The sequence below is a fragment of the Strigops habroptila genome, chromosome 1 (assembly GCF_004027225.2).
Source record: "Strigops habroptila isolate Jane chromosome 1, bStrHab1.2.pri, whole genome shotgun sequence".
In the NCBI taxonomy this organism is placed as follows: Eukaryota; Metazoa; Chordata; class Aves; order Psittaciformes; family Psittacidae; genus Strigops; species Strigops habroptila.
This window is the reverse complement of record NC_044277.2, coordinates 124,108,465-124,129,914: the sequence shown is the minus strand read 5'-3', so window position 1 is coordinate 124,129,914 and position 21,450 is coordinate 124,108,465. Positions and strand designations below refer to the sequence as shown.

General features: G+C 38.0%; 1 protein-coding gene across 1 annotated transcript in view; it reads left to right on the top strand.

Moving 5' to 3' along the window:
* Positions 1 to 19,262, top strand: part of COL28A1 (collagen type XXVIII alpha 1 chain) — a 60,250-nt gene extending 40,988 nt beyond the window's left edge. Inside the window, exons 26-36 of the mRNA XM_030511838.1 lie at positions 4,988 to 5,056; positions 7,109 to 7,177; positions 11,135 to 11,203; positions 13,661 to 13,741; positions 13,832 to 13,867; positions 14,061 to 14,097; positions 14,397 to 14,951; positions 16,141 to 16,328; positions 17,144 to 17,360; positions 17,803 to 17,979; positions 18,417 to 19,262. Of these exons, the coding sequence (XP_030367698.1) occupies positions 4,988 to 5,056; positions 7,109 to 7,177; positions 11,135 to 11,203; positions 13,661 to 13,741; positions 13,832 to 13,867; positions 14,061 to 14,097; positions 14,397 to 14,951; positions 16,141 to 16,328; positions 17,144 to 17,360; positions 17,803 to 17,972 (1,491 nt within the window). The 3' untranslated portion in view covers positions 17,973 to 17,979; positions 18,417 to 19,262. The remainder of the gene's footprint in view (positions 1 to 4,987; positions 5,057 to 7,108; positions 7,178 to 11,134; positions 11,204 to 13,660; positions 13,742 to 13,831; positions 13,868 to 14,060; positions 14,098 to 14,396; positions 14,952 to 16,140; positions 16,329 to 17,143; positions 17,361 to 17,802; positions 17,980 to 18,416) is intronic.
* The last annotated feature ends 2,188 nt before the right edge of the window (positions 19,263 to 21,450 follow it).

Sequence of the window (21,450 nt, the reverse complement as noted above, 5' to 3'; positions counted from 1 at the left end):
TATTCTTAAACCACTGTAGGTCTCGTGATACAATAGCATATTATAATTAATTATAATTAAATAACGAATTAGCCATTATAGTACTTACAGTTTTCACTTTCAGCTCTAAGTGATGTATATCATTGCCAGTTGAAGGGAGTTGTACTCTGAATGTACTTTTAGCCCCAGTGGATGATCAGTCCAGAGGAGCAGACCAGGCAGGTCTCCTCACTTTGCATGTAGTGTAAACATCAGGCTGCAAATGCACTGCTATTGGGTCTGTAGCAGTATTTGGTTTTAGACACATAGAGTTAGAAGTTGCCTATAAGGCAGAGGTTTTTACTTATAATAACCAGTTGTGGGGTAGATTCAGAATGCACAATGGGTTATGGAGAAGTGGCATCTTGTTACAAAGAACACTGTAGAACAGCATAGGATCTTTGGAAGTAACACAACACAGTTAGGGCAATCATGCTCCCATCAGATCTTGTATGAAAAGTTTTGCGTGGATCTGCAGGTTTGATTGTGTTTCAGTGTGATATTACCCATCAAATCTGGCTGCTCAGAGTAGTGCTTGTCTAACAGTCTTCATCAAAAAAAAAAAAAAAAAAGAGGAGTTAAAATAATCTGATAAAGATCTGATTTGCATTTTTTACTTTAAAATGGTTAAGTTTCTTTTTGATAATGCACCCAGATTAGTGCATTAATCCTATGGGGGAAAATGCATATTGTTCTACCAATGGCGAGCAGCTGTAGCTTTTGCAATGTGTGACCGCTGCACCAAAGCATGCGTTATCCAAATAGATATTCACATCTGTGATTTACTTCTGTGCATCCACACTTGATATGGCATAAAGCACACTGGAAAGAAAAGAAACTAAGTATATATATACCTCTTCTTCCGCCCTGATTTTTTGCTTCTGTTTCCCTATACAAAGTTTTGAATCTTTAGTCTCTACATAACTTCCTGGTAGCAAAGATGCCACAAGGAAAAACAATTCAGTTGAATTACAACAATTCCCCTGGAATTTAGTTCATGAAATGGATAATCTTATGTTTTTTCAAATAAAATCTAAGTGCACTGGCTACCTCTCATCCCTTCCACATAAAAGTGAATATAAGAACAGCAACAATCTCTGCATATAAAGCCAAACATTTATTTGACAAGAGACTCATAAAGTTACACACTAGTTAATTTGAAATTCCTTTGAGTATCATTATATAGGAATGTTCCACTCAGCTGAATCAGAGCTCTGTTCTCCCCACTTTCTGAAATGGCTCACATATGTGCACACTGCTAGATAGGAATTTTATGTATCAGAGGTCAAATTCACATGAAAACAAAATTGGAACATGTGGGATACATTCAATCCTGGCAGCACCCTATTTTCTATAGCATGAAAACAGAAGCACATAATGTCAGAATATAATAAAAATTTGATTTAAAAGCACGGTTGCCAACTGGGAGGTGGGTTACAGACATTCAAGAGCAATAGCCCAGCACCAGAAATAAAGCAAGCTTCATTCTCAGTAACTGGATAGCAGTAGGATTATTAAAACCCCAAGCATAATCCCTAGTGCATGAACATTTGGGCTGGATCCAGTTGCAATATATACAACTTTTTTGCAGCTTATGCCCCGTCTATTTGAACTAAAATGTGGAAAGTAAAGATGCAGTGTCTTTTTTTTTTGATCTTTTCTTCTTACAAATACCATTGTATCCACTAGCTCTCACTAAAGAGAGCATTGCAGTGTCAGTTGCATGTCTCAGTATCAAATATACATGCTTCGAGGTAAATGAGGTGTGTGTATTTGGAAGCCAAGATTTTTTTTCAGGTGACCATTAGGTCATTTAATGAACTTTGTTGAACAAATAGTACAGAATAGACATTGGAATCCCATACTTTACACTGTCTGACTCAGCTTTTTATTTCTTGTTTCAGTGGTGTTTTTCTAGTTCACCATTTTGCTGATGGTAACAAGCTTGTCTACAAGCACAATACAGGAAATAAATTAGACCTCATCAAAGAACAGTACTAATCCTTCTTGAAATGAATTCCCTGGAGGACAGTTTAGCGTCGCACCTTAGAGAAAGAACTGCTCTACTTCGCAACTCATAAAGCAAACTAAAAGTCTTTTTCTCTAAGCCAAGAAATACAGAAACTTTGAGGATTACTATAAAGCTCTACAAAAGAGCTTTTCAGTGAGACATCTGGTATTAACTAAGCATGTGAGGCTAAAACTCTATCCTTCACCTGCAACAACCCCAAGTAAGAATGGGTTACCCATGGGAGGAAGAGGCAGATGACTTCAAGCCACCCTTACACTCCTTTTGGTCAGGGCTGGTTCTAAGAGGAGTTTGTAGGTATATTGGGTACTAGACCATAAGGAATCATTTAGTTGTTTGATAACCTCCCATTCAGCTTTCATCACAGCAGCTTACAGGCTGTTTCACATGCCACAGCAGCCCAGAATCGCCTAAAAAAAATCCTTATACTGCAAAATCTTACCTGAATATCCACCTCTTAGTTCTGGCACCTCTGGCAGGTTTAGAGGGAGGCTTGGGCAGGGAAAGCTTTGGCTGCTCTGTGAAAAACTTCTGCTCATGAAGAGTTCTCCTACAAACAGCTTAAGGTTGTGTTATGGTTTGAGGGGACATTGAGGACCAATAATTGTACCTTTGATAACTGATGGTACTAAGTATGAAGATGACTACATTTGCCTAGACTCTTAGTATCTCTTAGTAATGTGACAATCTCAAGGTAATTGTAAGAAAATGCATTGTAGGAAGAATTGAGAAACCAGGCATGTTCTAATGAGAAGCTGGGCAGGGATATCTACCATTCATCCCACTACAGAGGGGCATTTCTCAGCACCATGTACTAGACTTAAGTGCTACAATCTTTAAGTACTTAAGATTGTACTCTTGGAGTGTTTTTAGCTAGAATCTGGGGGGATGGGAGGGGAAAGGCAAAAAAGTTCAAGGGCATTGCTAATATCTTGTCTCTTTGCATTAGCAGGGAAGGTCATTGGAAGAAAGAGAACACTATTAAAGAGAGTAGTTCTCTCTTTAATTCCATTTTCCAAACCAGACTAGACAAAAACAACGAACTCTGCTCTCTGATCAAATCTGAGGGAGAAATTTCCTCTCGACTGAAAGTGGCGATCAGTTTAACCCAATTGATTTGACACACCAATTTAAAGCTAAGACCATCCATGTATTATGCCTATGTCCTGACTCAAATTGGCCAGTCTCCAGTGCTTTGGGAGAAAGACGAATTGAATATAAATTCAGAAACCAAATGTTACATCAAGAAGGAAAGCATTATAAACTCAGTCAAAGCCTTAGCCTTTGGATTCAGAGTTCCTACCTCTCCAAATCCATCAAACCTGAGCATAGTTTGAGCCATAGTATATATTTATATAAATAGCAGATATGTTGGAACTTAGCATGAGAGTATCATATCCTATATAAAAAACACAAATTTGAGTGGTCTCTCGCTAGAGACTAAGCCTTGGGTATTTCACTTAAAAGCAGTCATTACAATGACTGCACACATTCTTCCTGGAAAGTAAAGGAAGTCAGTGAAAGATTCTGTACTTTGTTTTCTTTCTTTTTAATCAGTTTGATATGTAGTTTCTTTTCACGTACCACAACTCTAGTGTGTGATGTGTGTGATTCATGCTTGCACCTCTCTCTTAGTTTGAATGCTCCCTCTGCAGGCTCAGCTTTTCTGAGTGCAAAAATAGGTACAATGAAGAGTTTTTATAATGGAATTTCTTATTTTGTCAAGAAGTAAAATTTCTTCTTGGTTCTGTTGTTAATACAATTATTAAATGATCAATAGCTTATCAGAACACTTTTTTCTTTTGTGCTTGCCTGCACAGGCATTGTTTTAGGGACACCTGATTCAGAATTTTCTGCATCTATAACTTACCCGTTACAGAGTTCTTTTTTCTTTTCAAACTGACAGGAGTTTTCTAGTGATCATGTGCTGAATGTGTGCCTATTCCCTCATTTGTACAATTTGGACTGAGGAAAACAAAACTGCCTCTCTTGTCCCTGTGCCTTCCCCCTACTAGGAATGTCCCCTGACCCCTATGTCCTTCACTGGACTTGTCTGCAGCATGCAGTGCCACGCTCAGCATTACCCTCAGTCCCCTTGGCCAGCCAGCTGCTGCCTTCTGTCTGCCTGCTGCTTAAGGGGTGAGTCCCCTCTGGTTTTGTTTTCCTCATTAAAAGCATCAATTGAATCTGTCTCCTTTACCCAGCCTTCAATTATCAACAAAAATGTCAAAAATTAATATGCTCAAGGCCTCTACATTTCTGATGAATTTGGCTGAAATCAACTGATGAGTTCAAATTATACTGGGAGAAAAAGAGGACCAACACAGACAAGCAGAAACACAGGCGGAGTATCACTTAAGCTTCATTTCCTCAAGAAGTCAAGCCAAACATATCTGCATTAAGGCTTTCTAAGAAAATAAAGAAAGGGTTGTTCTTTTTTGTTCTATATCAATGTTATTAAAATTCATTTAGTTTTCATAAACACATGAGTTTGACAGTTCTGGAAATTAAATATCTCTAGTTTTAGAACAAGCACAGTATCAGTAAAGGGCATGATCGCTGTTGTGTCCCACTAGTAAGCTCCCTGTCCATCCTGGTAAGCCCCTGCAGAACACGTTGGAAAAACGGTGTTGTTTTCAAATGAGTTTGCTTTTCTTTTTCTTCTGTAGCAGATAAGATTGCAAATTAGAGTCTTAACTCTGTTGGTGACTTTGATCACATGGACCTTTGCTTGGGGAACAATGTTCTTCACCTAGAGCTTCAATAATGTGGGTGCCTGCATTTTGGGCTTTTTTTTATATCTTTTATATCTATATAAAGCAACTGTTTGTATATAATATTTGTTGGTTTCAACTTAGTACTTTGACTGCTTCGTAAGTGGATGAAAGATGTAACAGATAATAGGTGATAAATCACTGATATTTCTGTGACTGTTTTCAGGGAGACCATGGAATGAGAGGCTATCCTGGGCCCCCGGGGCCAAGGGGAATTGGAACAGTTGGTCCCAAGGTTGGTATGGTGCCTTGCTGAAGCTTTCGTGCTCTTTTGTGATGCTGGCTGCCAGACTCTGATCTCTCAGACACCAAGATATCTTCATCAATGACTGATTTACATTGGCGCAACTGCAGGAGAAATCAAGCATAAAAACATGGGCACTGACTGTACTTTTCTACCAACCAGATTAGGAAGGAATACTAACTGGACGAAAATTGCATTCACAGCTAAACTTCATGAGATTACAGCTGGAAGTTGAACAGAACTATCAGGCTGATAAATCAGTTAAATGATGCATTTTTTGTATTTGCATCTATTCGGTTTCCAAGAGATTCTTCTGAGGTGGAAAATATATTAAATGTGAATTTTATGATTGCAATTTTTGCTCAATGAAATTGAATGCAATTAATTGCATTATTCAAACCATTAGGAAAGAAACATGAAAACAAAATGTTCATTCCATAAGCAGCTAGCATGCAACATCCTGGCAATTTTTATCTCCATCCACTCAAGTGATTTATAATTCAAAAAAGACATACTGGTAAGAAAAGAAATTCAGTGCATGCCTGGATTTCTTTGCTATAGATGTATCCATCAATTATTTTTACAAAGGCAATGAGGAGAAACACTGTGTATATTTCTCCATTTTAACTTGTTAAAAATAGATATGCCTTTATGAGTTTTGCTGTGATTTCCTTAGCAGAGATTAGCAGATGTCTCCACTGCCATTTTGAATAAACTACTATCTGAATGGAGAAACATTGCTATTACCAACCTGTCACAGAAATGCCGTGAGTGACAGAGCATGAGTATTTTCTCAGGATGTATGTTTGACTTTCCTTTGCTTTCTGAAAGCTTCAGCAATTTCAGTACCTTATTAAATGATACAGACACAGTCTGTTCAAACAAAAGTAAGTTTAAACTGAGTGTCAAAATCCTACAAATGTGCCACAAAGCCTTTGTGAATGAAAAATATGTTCTCTGCAGGGGAAAAAGGATGAGGACCTGCTTGTAGCAGCTAGTTCCTGATATAAGCTATTTAGCACATAAATAGCCTATAAATATATAGATTAACAGTATTTTTCACAAGAGATACTCTCAAAGTTTGTGGCAAATTTTTTGTCTATACATACGAGAATGATGACTTTTCAAACCTCACTAATATCTAAAAGTTAAATATTTAAAGCTATGTATTTCCATTTAATGATAATCAAGTTTTGATATATTTTGCCTAAATATTCAACATTTGCAAAATTTAGGTAACTTACATACCATCAAATGAATGCCATTTACTATATTGCAGCACGATGATTATTTATCGAAAGACAGTAACCAGAAAACTAACCTGAACTCTACATAAACTTTTATGAAGCTTAGTCAAGTTTCAAAAGCTTTTTTCAACTAAACATAGAGGGGGAAAAAGAAAAAAAAATCAAAACCAGAAGAACAAACATTTAATTTTGATGTAATCAAAGGGATATGCTTCACTTTGGCACTTTGAAATGTTAGATTAGCCCACCTCCAAAGCACAAAGGCTTTACCTGGCTTTGACTGTATCCACACAGATCAGCAGGTGCTTCTTTGGCTTTCTCTCTTCCCCTCCCACTTACGATTTTCTGAATGACTGCTGCTCCCAGAGACTGTGGCACCCAGGGGCTTGGCATGTATACATGGTGCACAAGAACTAGTGAACACACCTGGCAGATTTACACGCTGGGTTTTATTGGTTGGTCCTTTTGTACCTCCCTTGTGTGGAGTGATTGCTTGAAGCTGTTGTATACAGATGGTTCCTGTTGGTTTCTACACAGGGAAAACGGGGGAAAATATCACCCTGTGTCATGGGCAAATTTTATTCTTTAAGTATTTTCAGCTTAATTGTTCTTTTGCTTTCCTGGGAATTTGCCAGGACTCACAGTGAGAATCTATAAACCAAAGAGGAATCAGAACTGGTGGTTTTGACATGGTTTTACTTTTTGCGTGCAGTGACTTTGAGATGACTTACTTAGTGTTACCAGAAATAGAGTTTACCTCCTAATTCTTCTTTTTTTGCTCCACTGACCATTACAGGGTATTATGGGACAGAAAGGCTTGCCTGGTCCACCTGGCCCCCCTGGTGACAGCATACAAGGAAGCAAGGTAATCCAGGTCAATGTGGTATCTGTCCATTTAAGTTTCCTGTTCATGGTATGTAATACTTGCTTTAATTCTTGAGTTCAGAATGGAATTACTTCATACAAGCTTTACCAGAAAAGCAGCGATTCCTTCTGAATTTCTTTTGTTCAGTACTTGCTCTGATTCCAGCTTCAATGTCTTCTATTTTTATATTCATGTTCAATCATTTCCCGTTTTATATTGCAGAAAGCCTTTCCTTCTTTTACTGTGTTTCGTAGCATAAAACCATAATTTACTGTGTTCTTTTCTGCTTATAAAACTTATATAACTTTCATATAACTTTCTTTAACAGATCTAATTTATCTTTTCTCAGGACTTTCCTAGACAGAGATCTCTACACAGTTAGAGTCATGACTGTCTAGACCTCTGGTTCTGATCTATTTGTGGTTTTCCTCTGTATTAATTGTTATCAGTAACCATGGAGATATTAAGTATTTTAATGTGAGGGCATAAGGACCATCTTTTCTCTTCTTCCTTTCTTTGCTGAATCTCTGAAAGCTATTTGCTCTGTTCTTGTGGAAAATAGAAACATTTCTGCCATCTCTGTATGGCTTTATAGTATAGGAAAACCATTACATGCCTGGCTTTATAGATATTTCTGATGTGCTTCCAGAGTCTAATACATGGGATGTATCTTTGTTAATTCTATGGATATGTGAGGTTATTTATAAAAGTGCAATTGCCATTTTGAACAGAAATGTTTCAACAATCAAGTGCAGAGAACTCAGTTTCATCATGGAAGTTTTCCAGTGGAAGAAGTCCACTGACACACACTATCAGACAAAGGCATGCTTTGTCTGTAAGGATGTGGAATTTAGGGATGTAGGAAAGTCACATATGGTCTGGCTATGGAAGGTCTTTGTCTTTGGGTTTGAAACCAAAGCTGTAATGATGGGGTGGATCAAACTCAGCTGATGTTGTGTCTATCGCATTCTACAAGTTGTGTTAGTACAGTCTTGTAATTTAAATTTTCTTCCCTTTAACAATCACTTTTTTAAATTATGATTATTTTTATATAATTCTTAGGAACAACTTTCTGAACAACTTTGGCAACTGTTGTGCTCCTGTAATATCTGTTTCCTCCATGCACTGGTGCTTGTTGAGCTTCTATCTGTCTCTTCTGTCCTTCTATCTCTACAGTTACTTCAAGCGTCATTCTTTTTAGCCACTTAGTAGCTTAAAGTTATTATACTCCTGCATTTGAAAAATCAATATCACTCCAATTATTTTTTTATATATATACATAAAGCTCAGTCTGCATATGGTAAGAACGGAATGTCAAAAATGAGATGGTTTTCCAGTAACTTTATGTTGATAGCTACATTTACAGGTCTTCTTTTTTTTATGCTCGGTTTCCTTTCAAAACCACAGTCTAGACATTCTTAGAACTGCCTTCAGCTCATAGAATGGCATTTTTACATGGGAGTCTGCTTATTGATCGGTAATGTAGCAGGATATTAGGGTCAGGGATCCAAGGGTCTGCACTTTTACATGCGTATCACTTTGGGTTTTATGATAAGACTGATGGTCAAGTTTGAATTTAATTATGTACATGGATGGAACTGGGAAAACAATAAATATTTTTAAATTAATGCAGCATACTTCTTGGTTTTTACTAAATGTTCAGTTATGGTATCTATAATAAATCCTTCTTATGTTGATTGATTGCACAATTAGAGAAACACAGTTTGCTTCTACGGTTGACATATTGAAGGATAAAACTCACATGTGTGCCTGTGAGAAATGTCAGCTATACAGGTAGGGATTTTTTTAGAACACTAGAACAATTTTTCAGACCTGCCTGTACACCATCTTAACAATGTCAAATGGGCTGGAACAAATGGCAACAATAAATCTATAGTTTTGTCGGATCTGGCATTTATTATTAGTGAAGGGCCATTGGAATACACAGCATATCTTATTCTGGATGGTATGCATCATGCTCTTCAGATCTGCAAAGGTGTTAATTGGGAAGCTATGTGGTGACTTAGGCAGGGAGGATTGTCAGTCCCAGTGCTGGACAACAAGCACTGGAACAAGCTGGCACACTGTTTCACTATGTTTAAAAGGCATTTGCATTAATAACATACATGAAGACCCAGAAAGCACAATCCTGCTATAAAGTGACTTAAAGTAAGTTAGATGAAATAGTAACTGTGTGTTTCTACAACAGCAAAAAATAAATTGTCCTGTGCACCCAATTGCAATAGGAATATTTCCTATTTGTAGGAAGTAATTTCTTTTTTTCTGCTAGTGAATCAGCTGTGTAATTTGGTGCATCATAGTTTCTTTTGTCCAGAGTCTAAATAACAGTGTTTGAATTTTTGCTGCTCTAAGAAACTGGGGAGAGGGAAAGGGAAGAAGTTCTTACAGAGGCAAGAGGCTGCTGGTCAGAACATCAGGGATAGGTAGCCCTGATGACTAGCAGAGCACTGTAGCAACCCGCGTTAGGGCTAGTGTACGAAGAGGCTCCTGCAGGGCAGGGCTGTAAGGGTAGTGCTGCAGTGGAGATGTGGACGGTGGAGTGCATTAGGTGTCTTTGCCTAGCATGGCCCAAGACCACCGCGCACCCCTGTGCAAGTAGAAGCTCCCATTTCAGCAGGAACTCAGTCAAATCTGGAATTTGGAATTTGGACAGGGGAAAAACCAACCATGAACCAGTACAATGCCCCATCTAGGAGCTGCATCTCATGTCTAACTCCTGGTGAACTCCCAGGTCATGGGAGCCATGAGTACAAGGAAAAGAAGGTTGGCTTGCCTGTGCACTGTTCAGCTGCTTCTCCACCTGCAGAAATCCCATAGCCCCTATCTAGCACAGCAGGAATGGTCAGTGGTCAGTCCTGCTGCTCTAGCGTGCCTTGGGAGAAGGCTGGAGTCTGGATAAACTTGGAAATATTTTTATATTTCTCTGCCCATTATGAGCAATATAGGTCCTTTAGGCTAGTTTGTGAGCAGCTATGCAAGTATTAGTAGAAGATGCTTTAGCGAGACGGGGTGAGAGCGCTTGACTGAAAAATGCAACTAACTAACCTTGAACTTGCATCTCCTGGGCTAGATTAGGTACAGGTGAGGACTGCTCCTGGTCTCATTGACATTCTCTGGAACTGTTTTTTGTATTTGCACCAGGCACTGTTGTTATGTGAATTATTTATGTAATGTCAGTTATGGTGAAGATTTTATGTACCAGGAAATATAATCACCTCTAGCACTGTTTAAAATGTATACAGCAGTTGATCTGAAAAAAGGAAATAAATAAAAAACTGTGTTACTCTATTAAATAAAGCAGGAAAATTTCTGGAAGCCAGATGCTGTGAAGGATTTTCTGTACGTATTTTATAGCAGCTGTGGTTTATAATATGTTGTATGCACACACTGCTAGCATAAACATGCTTTTCAAGTCTGCATGCATGCAGCAAGGCATGGGTAACCATAATTACAAACAAATCTGAACTTCCGTAGCTGGACTGATACTGTCTTCTGAAGTATCAGCAGCAAAATGCTCTGCAATCTGCACTGTGAAAAGCAGGGATGTCTTTTTATTTGCTTAAGATAAGAAAAACTAAGTCAACCCTGCTGAGATTCTGGGTGTGTATTTCTAGAGAACCTTTATGTTGGACCTCATTTTACTTGTACACTGGATGAATAACTTTTGCCTATCATCTGTTTCAGTGAAATGACTATTTCATTTAATTAATCAGGAACAATTCTTCATTATATACTTTTTATAAAGGCTTCATGTGTGTTCTGAATCATACCCAACTGCGTATTTATCCAGCTTCAGATGACTTCTGTCTTGAAAATGATATGCTTCATTGCATAATATCTGGCTTTCTCAACGATGCAGAATGTTACAAAGGGAATAGATAGAGCATAGGCTTTACTTTAGTTTTCAGTTAAACTTACTTTCCATTTTCTGTTCAGGGAGAAAAAGGAAATCAAGGTTTTCCTGGAGAAAAGGGATCAATGGGAATTGGCCTTCTTGGACCAAAGGTAAATCCTATGTTTGCGGTAAGAAATAAAAGGCTATTTTTTCTTCCTTTATTGGTTATTGGGTGTGACAGGTCTTCGAAGATAAATAGAAGGCAGACATTGCAAGGTAAGCACCCACTACTTACTGTCAGCTTTCGAGCCTGTAAAAATCCCAATTGTCATTAAGGACCAGGCTCTGAAGTAGGATCTAGAATGAGATCATATCTGTTAGCAGGAGAGTAATACTAGTCAAATTATGTATTCAGTTATCTTAGGTACTTTTGAAGTATTACAAAATGTTCTTTCATTTGTCAGGCTTTGACAAAAAAAGATATTTTTTACTCATGCCTTTTAAGGGCTTTGTTTTATTTGACTCATTTCTTTTTACAATGATTGAAGCCCAAGCTTGAATTTTTCCGTACTGGACAACTTCCTGGTTGACATAAAAATTGTAGGAATTTCCCACACATACCTATTCCCATCTAACAAATTTTGCACAAAAAGAATTTAAATACTTTGTCTCTTTATTAGTGATTTTCAGATGTGCAGCTTCTGATGGGAGCAGCCTAGCCAAAGGAAACCGAGGCTCATGCTCAATGTGGATGTGCAGACCAACTATGTGCATACACAAGTGGGAACAGTATGCCCAAGCGAAATGAGCCTTAATGTAAATGCATGATGCAGTACACCACCTTCAATTCACAGCATCTGCCTGGGCCAGCTGGGCAGCCCCTCTGCAACAATTACAACATAGCTGAAATATTGACTATACTGTGAAGAAAAAACCCATGGCAGTCTTCATGGGAAAGCAGAGATGATCAGGCTCCCTAACTTTAAGAAGATGCCCAAATAAGAGTTCAGTCCTCTCTCTAGTCACCTGAGACAGGCAGTACCCATTGAGAGCCCCAGCCATTTATTGCCTGCACTAGTAATGTTCATGGTACTATGGTCTACACTAGCTCACATTATCTAGCACTTTCTCGGACTTCTGTATTATTCAAGCTACTATAGCTTGGAGCTTTGATGCAACAGCGAATATCAAGCTCTTTCATGCAGATTCAAATTTCTGCCTTCTAATTCTGTTTTCTCTCAGATGCCAAACGCTACATACTGTAATAATAGTTGCAATATTTTCACTGTTCTTCGTATTCATGTTGTATCTTGACTAATCTTTGTGACCCAATGTAAATCTCTCCAAATACTCAAAATTCTTCTGTTTTCTATTAATATAGCAGACTTGTCACACATGAAAAGGAATGGTTTAGTGCAGTAGGAATTTCATATAAGTGCCAAACACCAAAGAGATCAGGTTTTAGTATATTTATGTGTAAGAGAGTAGCAGTAACACCGCAGTCAGTAGATCATATTTGTCCTCCCTTATGCTGACATTAACTTTGATGAGGTTAGATTCAATTCATGGACAGGTAATGGAAAGTAATATCCTTTGCTGGATATTACAATTTTGTGAAATAGTATAAGAACTGTCTTCCAAGAGCTTACTTAGTGGAGAATGGTTATCTTAATGCTGTGGAGGAGCTATATACAACTTTCAGGTTTAGATCAGTTTGAGTAAGATCAGAATCAGACTGAGAGTGTCAAAAGGGTTCCTTAAAATTGATAGCAACCATGATGGCAAACACTGTAACAGGGAGTTATATATGTGATTCCATTGGCTGGGTAATAATGTTGAATAATATCAAAATGGACAGTAATCTAAATAACTTTCTAAACTTTAAAGCCTCAAATGAAATGTAAGGTGGTCAGTAACTTCCAGAGGGAAGTAAAAAACTGTCCTTCACAATATTCTTGAAGAAATGTCTGATTTACAACCTGAATCCTTTGATAGTATGATGTTTCATAACTGCATTATGTGAAAACTCTCTCTTGAAATACCATAACGTTGAACCCTTTCTCCTTTTGGAAATCAAAAGGTCTGGTCACTTGAGGGAAAAAGTGCAGAATTGCTTATAAATGTGAAACTACATATTTTCCAATAGCTGTAACAGTCCAAGTATGCCTTTCTCCCTGTTCCTGCAGTTCCCAGTTTTTTGTGTGGGTTCTATACAAAGCTGGTGTGATTTTCAGTACATTGGCTGATCTGAGGCAGTTACATTTCTCCATAGGGCTGAATTAATATAGGTCCAGTATAAAGATTGTTTAGAGTTCAAGAAAATCAAAGATGAGTAAATTATATATTCTACACACTTGTCTAAAGATGTCTTTACCACTCAGTCCTCAATTAAGGTAATTTTTCATAACAATTTTTAAAGATGTTTTCACTGCCCATCTTGCTTTCTCTGAGAGCCTGCTTTCAGGTATTCTTTTCATAATACATACAAGATAAACTAGCCACAAACACACACACAAAAAAATACATCAGAAAATTTATGTTAAAACCTCATTGAACCAGAAAGCCAGTTCTGACTATCAACAAAACCAGAGTTATTGACTGTGTTTAATACAGTTGTTTTAAATTAGGGAGATTATGGAGACAAAGGTGATCCAGGGAGCAAAGGTGCCAAAGGAGAGATTGGAGACCCAGGACCTCCAGGACCAAAGGTAAAACACTTTTTTGTATTACTTAATTTTACATGATAGAAGTTAGACAAATCTGGCTTTTGTTAATCATCTCGCTCTACACATTTTCAGGGAATTTGGGGAAGAAAAGGTGAACCAGGTCTTTCGGTGAGTATGTAAATGAATTAATTTGAAAGATAGGAGTTTATTTGGGGAAAATGTTTAAAGGTTATGTGATGTTACACAAGGTTGTTTATGGGGCATTGCATTGCCTGCATTTTTTGTAAATAAATACATAGAAATCAACATTCTTAAAACTCGAACACACAGCAAATTAATTAATACTCTTTTTTTTTTTCAGAGAGAAGAAGTTATCAGACTTATCAATGAAATATGTGGTAAGCGTTCCAGCATGGAAAAAAAATAGTTCTAATAAAACACACTGAATTTATGTTGACTGAATGGATTTGTCTTCTGCATGCTTGTGTGTAAGAATACCACTAATGTGAAAATGATGCTCAGTATGTCACCAGAGATGTACTGAAAGTAATTTGGTCAAGCTCTGTTTCTGTTTATCAGTATCTGTAACTATAAATTAATTCATTAATTTAGCTTTAACTGTAAATCTGATATATGAGTTCAGTTCATTGTTATGAAGGTGGCTGCTTATAAAATGTCTGAAATTGTTATTTTCTAGGTTGCGGTATCAGGTGTAGAGTAACACCACTGGAACTAGTATTTGTCATTGACAGTTCTGAAAGCGTTGGACCAGAAAACTTCAATATTATCAAAACTTTCATGAAAACAGTCATTGACAAGGTATCATCCAACCACGCTACAACCCGCATTGGCATCATCAACTTCAGCCATAAAGTGGAGCTGGTGTCTTCTCTGAAGGAGTACACATCCAAGGAATCCCTGAAATCAGCTGTCGATAACATGCCCTACTTCGGAGAAGGCACATACACAGCTTCTGCTATCCAAGAAGCCATTCGGTTATTTCAGGCAGCACGCCTGGCAGTAAGGAAAGTGGCTGTTGTCATAACGGACGGGCAAGCGGACGATCGTGATGACGTACAACTGGACACTGTAGTAAGAAAGGCCCATGCTGCAAATATTGAGATATTTGTCATTGGGATCATTCAAAGGACTAAATCTCATTATGATGATTTTCTGAAAGAAATGCAGCTCATTGCAACAGACCCTGATGAAGAACATGTTTACCAGATAGATGACTTCATGACGCTTTCAGGTAAAAGAAACCATTTTACTAAGAAGAAACTTAAAATAAGGATCTAAGAGAGTTTGGCCTTTCCTATAGCAAGGCAAGGTGGGCTGCTGAATGGCAGCTTATGTTTCTCTTTTGGGTGCAGCTCTTTCTTCTGTTTCTCTTCTCTGGCCAAATGAAACCTTTGCAAATTTTTTACCTCTTGCAGAAACAATAAAACACAGTGACCATAATTTTTCTGAGCCAAGACCTTCTTTGAGGCACTCTTTTTTTGTGTGAGTATGCACCAGCCTTTCCCTGCAGTCCTTTTGTGCTTGGCCGCAGTTTCATCTCGGAGAGGTGCAGATTTCTTTCCACCCTCACGCAACATCTTTGTATCTTTCTCTATTTCATATGGCTCTTGTCAGCCTTGGAGTCCGTCTGCCATCTCCTACAAGCACTCTTTTGGTGTTTTGGGTTTTTTCAGAAAGCCACAGGGGAACCTACACTTTCATCCTGATTCTAGGAGAAAAGTGGTGGAGCAACACATGAGGGAATGCGGTCTGATAGTACATTGTATAGTTCAAACTGTGGCTTGAAAAAATCCTGTGGCCACAGTTGGAATCAGGAGAAAATCCAGAGGAAACCTATAATGGCCCATGACAAAAAAAAGGACATTGATCTAGACTAACCACAGACTAGCCCTATAGCACTATAAAGTATATTTTTCCTAAGTATAAACTTATTTTGCTATGCTGAGCTTGAGGATGGAGTTAAGGCATTAACAGTGAGAAGGGAGTCCAAGCCAAAGTTCTGGTCCAAGCTGGGATTAAACAAGGCTCTGACTCAGACTCAAGCACTCAACATAAAAGTAATCCCAGTCACTGATTTTTTTTATGCAAGTAGAATGTGTCACCCCGTTTTTCTTTTTCCTTCTTACATGTACTCTTGCTTTCCTTCACTCTTTTTTTCTTCTTCACTGTTGAGCCATGACTTCTGCTTTAGGAAAGGGGCTTCTTAGTATTTTTAACTGTTTCTTCTTAAAAGAACAAAAGGGCCTTAAAATCAAATACTTCAGAGAGTGCATTAGTTTGTTACTTCCCATTTGCATTTTGATGGTGTTTCACAAGACACTATCATTAAAGATTTAGGGTTAATACTGCACCAAAAGATTGTGGTGAATCATTATGACTTTTTTTTTTTGGTGAATCAAAATGACTTTTTCATTATGCAGCTCTTGAAAATAAGCTGATCACAAAAATATGTGAGGATATGTCTGAAGTCTACACCGGAAAAGGTAATGGTTTATCTCCAGCTCCAAGTCCAGAATCTGAAATTGCTAGTGAAGATAATAATAACCAGTTACCTACAATTACTACATCAGAGACTTACGTACTCCCTACAGAAGGAGTCAGTTACCCAGTAAGTAAAGAAGTAACAGTTATCAAATGCTTTTAAAAGATGTGTGTCTTTATTTTAATTCAAATACTCTTTGTTTCATCATTCACCAATCTTTTAATGTGCAACTAATGTGTCAGACCAAAAGACTGGAACAAGACCTTTAAAGTTTGAGTGAACTTATCTGTTGAGAACAGAAGCTTACAGAATGAAAAGGGTAATATTGCTTCTTAGTTGCAATAAATGCCAACGGTCCTCATATTTTTTGTAGTTCTTATTCATCTTAGAAGTGAGTTACAAATCTTACAGATCCGTCTTTATTGAGGCAGATACATGGTGTGTAAGGCATTTATTTGTATGCAAGCTGATCGTTAGTACAAAGTGTTTGGGATTGTTTTGCTTTCCACATTGGGCTGTACTCCTTAGGACTCCTCATCTATATTACTCTTTGTTCTCCAGCTTTAAATGCCTCCTGCCCTGCGCTAGGGTTCTGCTCTCCAACAAAGTGCTGCTGCACAGGTACACAGGACAGGTAGAGTTTTAATGCAACAGATAAGTACTTTCTGCAGGTATATATCATCTTTGTTCCCTTATTAAGTCCTTGGTATTTCTCAGTCACTGTGTGAGTATTAGAGTAGGACATCTGTCACCTTTTATATCAGCACTCTCTATGGTGTTCTTATTGCTTTGCCTAAAAACAGCCAATGGTCCGAACCTACCTGCTGCTAATGGTATTTTTTCACAGGTTATTTAGCAAAAGCTTCCAACATCATTCTCTCAATTCTTTCTCTTAGCATCTGAGCCCAGACAGAATTTGATGATTTTGACTCCTTTTGCAGCTTAGTCCACCACAGACCAGATATACTGAGCCACTGCCAACTGCTCAGGATCACACTGTGACCAACTCTACCCACAGAGAATCAAGATTTCCCTCATTTTATGACATATATGAAATCAGCCCGCAGAGTCCAGTTGTTAATCCTTTGTTCAATGTAACTGCTACTGAAGATCACCACCTAACTGTGCTGCAAACACATGTAGCGGCAACCCAGAAAGGTGAGTAATAAATACTGTAGCAAATCTGCACCAAAAAAAAGGATGGAGAAACCCCCAATCCCTCCCCGAGTATAGTTACTAGAATTTATCACCTTTTGTTTTTCTGGGTGCTCTGTCTACAGACATCACACACAGTGAGAGCCAGATTTTCAAACCTAGATGACAGACAACCCTTGTGTACCAATTGTGTGCTATGGGATTTAAATAGCAGTTTGGTTCTTACATCAGGATTTAGGCAGTCTCATTTCAAACTGATCCTGTATTTGTTTAGGCCTGTTTAGGTAACTCAGAAATGGAATTTGGCTACAAATTTGAGAGAGGTATATGTACGCCTGGGCATTACAGGGAAGGAAAAAAGGGGTGCTCTTATTGAAGAAAGCACTTCTAGGATAATGTAACGCCTCTCCAGAATCCAAGCTAACTTTTACCAATACACTTTCAGATCCAAGGTGCTTGGAACCTATGAAACCAGGGGATTGTCGGGACTACATGGTGAAATGGTATTATGACAAGAATGGCAATTCTTGCGGCCAGTTCTGGTACGGAGGTTGTAACGGTTCCAACAATAGATTTGAAACAGAAACAGAATGTCGAGAAACTTGCGTTGATTGATGAATAGGTAAGTTGTCTCCATCAGGTCATCCTTCAGTCACCTCTTTTTCAGGCTAAAAAGACTTAGTCTATTTAAATGTATCCCATACTATATGTACGTATCATAGAATCATAGAATACCAGGACCAAGGATCATCTGGTCCACCCTTTCTAGGCTGTCCCTCTCAAACCAGTGTCACTTCTCTTTGGGGAGAGACCTTACATTTTGGAAATCCAAGCGGACTATACTACTGCCTTAGGTGCACATGTTTAGTGAGGTGTGGACTTCAAAGAGGTTGCTTACCAGTAATGCATAACTTCCTTTACAAAAGCCATGTATCTCATCCCCAGTAAGTTGTATTAAGTACTCTATTTCATCTTTCAGTATGGGAAAATTCTATTGAACTGCAGCATGTGTTTTTGTAAACATATCAGGAGAATTAAACAATTCCTTATTTCTTCTAGAAATGACTGCTGGTCAGAGTTTTTAAAGGTGGAAGTTCATATGTATTGAGGAAGAACTGACAGAGACAAATCCAGAATGATGTGTTAACATGAATATATTGCTACCATGCTCCACTGCTTTCCCCACTATGGTATTCACATTAACTAGAGTCCTGTATAACTTATGTTATCTGCAACACCATAGCAATAACTTACAATCACACATACACACATAGAGGAATATACCTTTTCCCTCCAAATTTCTATTAACTTGTTACTACTATATATGGCAGTGATGAGATTTTATTTTTAGGATTAAAATGTGAAAACCATTTACACTTAGCATTTAATGCCAGAGGTCTCTTAGTCTTGTGGAAGAATAAAATATGTTCTAGTTTTAAACAAGAGTAAGTGGTTTCTGAAATTAGCACTCTTAATACAGCATTTAGAGTCATAAATGGAGCTTTCAATTCATTAAAGTACCTCTTTGGCATGTAAATAGCACAGCTACAGGTAATTGGGGGGGACCCGTTAAAGGACATTTTGATTAAATTATAATTTAATTGGATTAAAATATAATGGTTTTAATTATAAAGGTGGGACTTTCATCCAGAACTGCATTAAACCCAGGATTCTTCATGCCCTTTAGGCCAGTCAGTGCATTCCCATTTCTCAGGGCCTCTGTGTTGAAAAAAATAAAAATGAAAAAATATTTCATTTGCTATTAAATTAAAAAGGGAAAAGCATTGAAAGATGTATAGAAATGTTTACTGATATCCTTTCTACTTTTAGCCATAATCCTGTATGAACATATTGTTAAAACTGAAAATGATGAGCACGTGATTAAAACAGAAAGTGACACCTGATAAAGAATCATGCATTGTTATTTCTTCAGAAACCAAAGAGTGGTATCTACGTGGGAAATATAGACAATTCTTCATCTGCTTTAACAATTCCTTGCACAATTTCCTCTCCCCCACCTCTCCCCACAACCAAATGACAGCACGTACCATGCAAAATGAACTTCTTTGCAGCAGATAGGATGCAAACTTAATTGTATGGAAGCCTGTGCTTGAAGTACTGTTTAAAAGTTTTAAATTGCCATTTTAGAGAGTTTCAACTTAACAAAGAGAAAACTGACAGCAGTTTACACAGAAGTATAGGGAAAAAGAAAAGCAAGAGGGATAGATATGATGATGCTTTCAAATTGGCTGGAAACAGCAGATTCAAAACTTAAAACATACTGAAATTTAATGTCAACGTACTGTCAAACTTGAAAGATGTACGGAGAGACTTCTTTTCTAGGCAAGGTCTGAAATCCAGTTTAGAATTCATTTTGGTCAGATGACAAAGGTAATATAAGAAACAGTAAAACAAAGAGGCAGTGCAAATATTTTTAAGAAAAAGATTAGCACAAAATATCACCCTCAAAAGAAGAAAAAAATCATCTGAAGGAAAAAAAAGTCCCCAGCATCCCTCATCCTAAAGGGCCCTCACCCCACAGCAGCCTGGAGTCGGTAGCGGGAAGTGGGACATCCTCACCAGCAAGTGATTCTTTGCACTGATGCAGGCATGCATGTTATTGAAGTTGAAGCCATGGACAGAGACAGATAACAAGAGAGACAAACACAGGCAGATGGATACAGGGACAGAGATACATGTACAGATGAAGATACAAAGATCTTTTCATCCAGAAAAGATGCAAAATTCGACAGTTAAATGCTACCATACCCTATTGACAGCTATGAAAAACCTCCAAGTGTAACAGGTTCCAAATCCACTTCATTTCACACCTACCAGGTATATTTTAGGTTTAGCTACTCGTGAAAACCCAGTAGGCAGCAAATCCTACTGGAACTGCAAGTGTAGGAATTTGCAGGATGTTTCAAACCTGTTCTAATCTTCTGTGCCTGGGCAGTTGCTTCAGCGATGGGATTGGCTTGTGTTCAGCTCCAGGTCTCCAGACAAAGAGATATATCTTGTCTAGGAAAGACTGGGGATAATAAATTTGGGAATAAATGTGAAGATGCAAGTTACAGGTTTGCAATAATGTCTTCTATAATGTTTAGTGCAAACCTCCCTCGTAAAGTTGACAAATTTTAATAAGTACAAATACTGACACCATTTGCTGCTTAACAATGCTAGGAAAGAAATCAGCAGTTACTCTAAAAATGTTAGAACATCTTATGCACATTAAAACATGCATACAAGGAATCTTCTTAAGGCAGTTAAACTAGGGTGATGATCCAGAAGGTCACTGCTTTCTTTCAGACTTTCATGTAGGGTTGACTAAAGGTTTTGTAGCAAAGAACTTAAAAATGCAGGCTATAAAGTTTTTTTAAAAGTTGTAAGCTGTTCAAATCAGATTATCCTGAAGTAAGCATCCTTTTCTATTCAGGTCTTTCAGTGAATCCTCAGACCGAAAACGCTGAATGTGTGCTCTGCTATATAGTAAACCATTAAAAAAGCGCATAAATCCCTGCTGAAAGGATAACTCTAAATCTGTACCAGCACTGACTGGCAGCACTGGCTCCTGCGTTTGCTGAAGCAGCGCTGCACCCTCAAGGGTGTCATGAGTCAGTAAACCGGGAGAGGGCACCTCTTGCCAATGTCCACCGCTTTGTTCTGGAGTTGTATAAAATCACAAAACATCATTACTAACTGAAAGCACTACAGGTTCTACAAGCAAACAAACAAATCAACCCATTATTTCCTCACAGGCACATTTTAAAAGCAAGAACAATTCTTAAACCGTCTGCTAGAACAGGCCAAATGCTATAAACCATAAGAGCTAAAAATTGTTGAGAATTACATCTTCTGGCACGGTTGGCCCTGGGACACAAAGAAAACCCTTTCTTATTGCAAAATAACGGTAGATGAGAGTTCTGAAAGGAATAAATCTGGCAACCACAAGGCTCAACAAGTGAGTAAATCCCCCAAAAGAGTTTTGGATTAGCTTTAAAATTGTTGCAAACTCAGCTAATCCTAGTGCTGCTGAAAGTGTTTGGACTGATGCTCCTCTCTCAGCAGCTTAAAGCTTCCAGGACACTTAAAA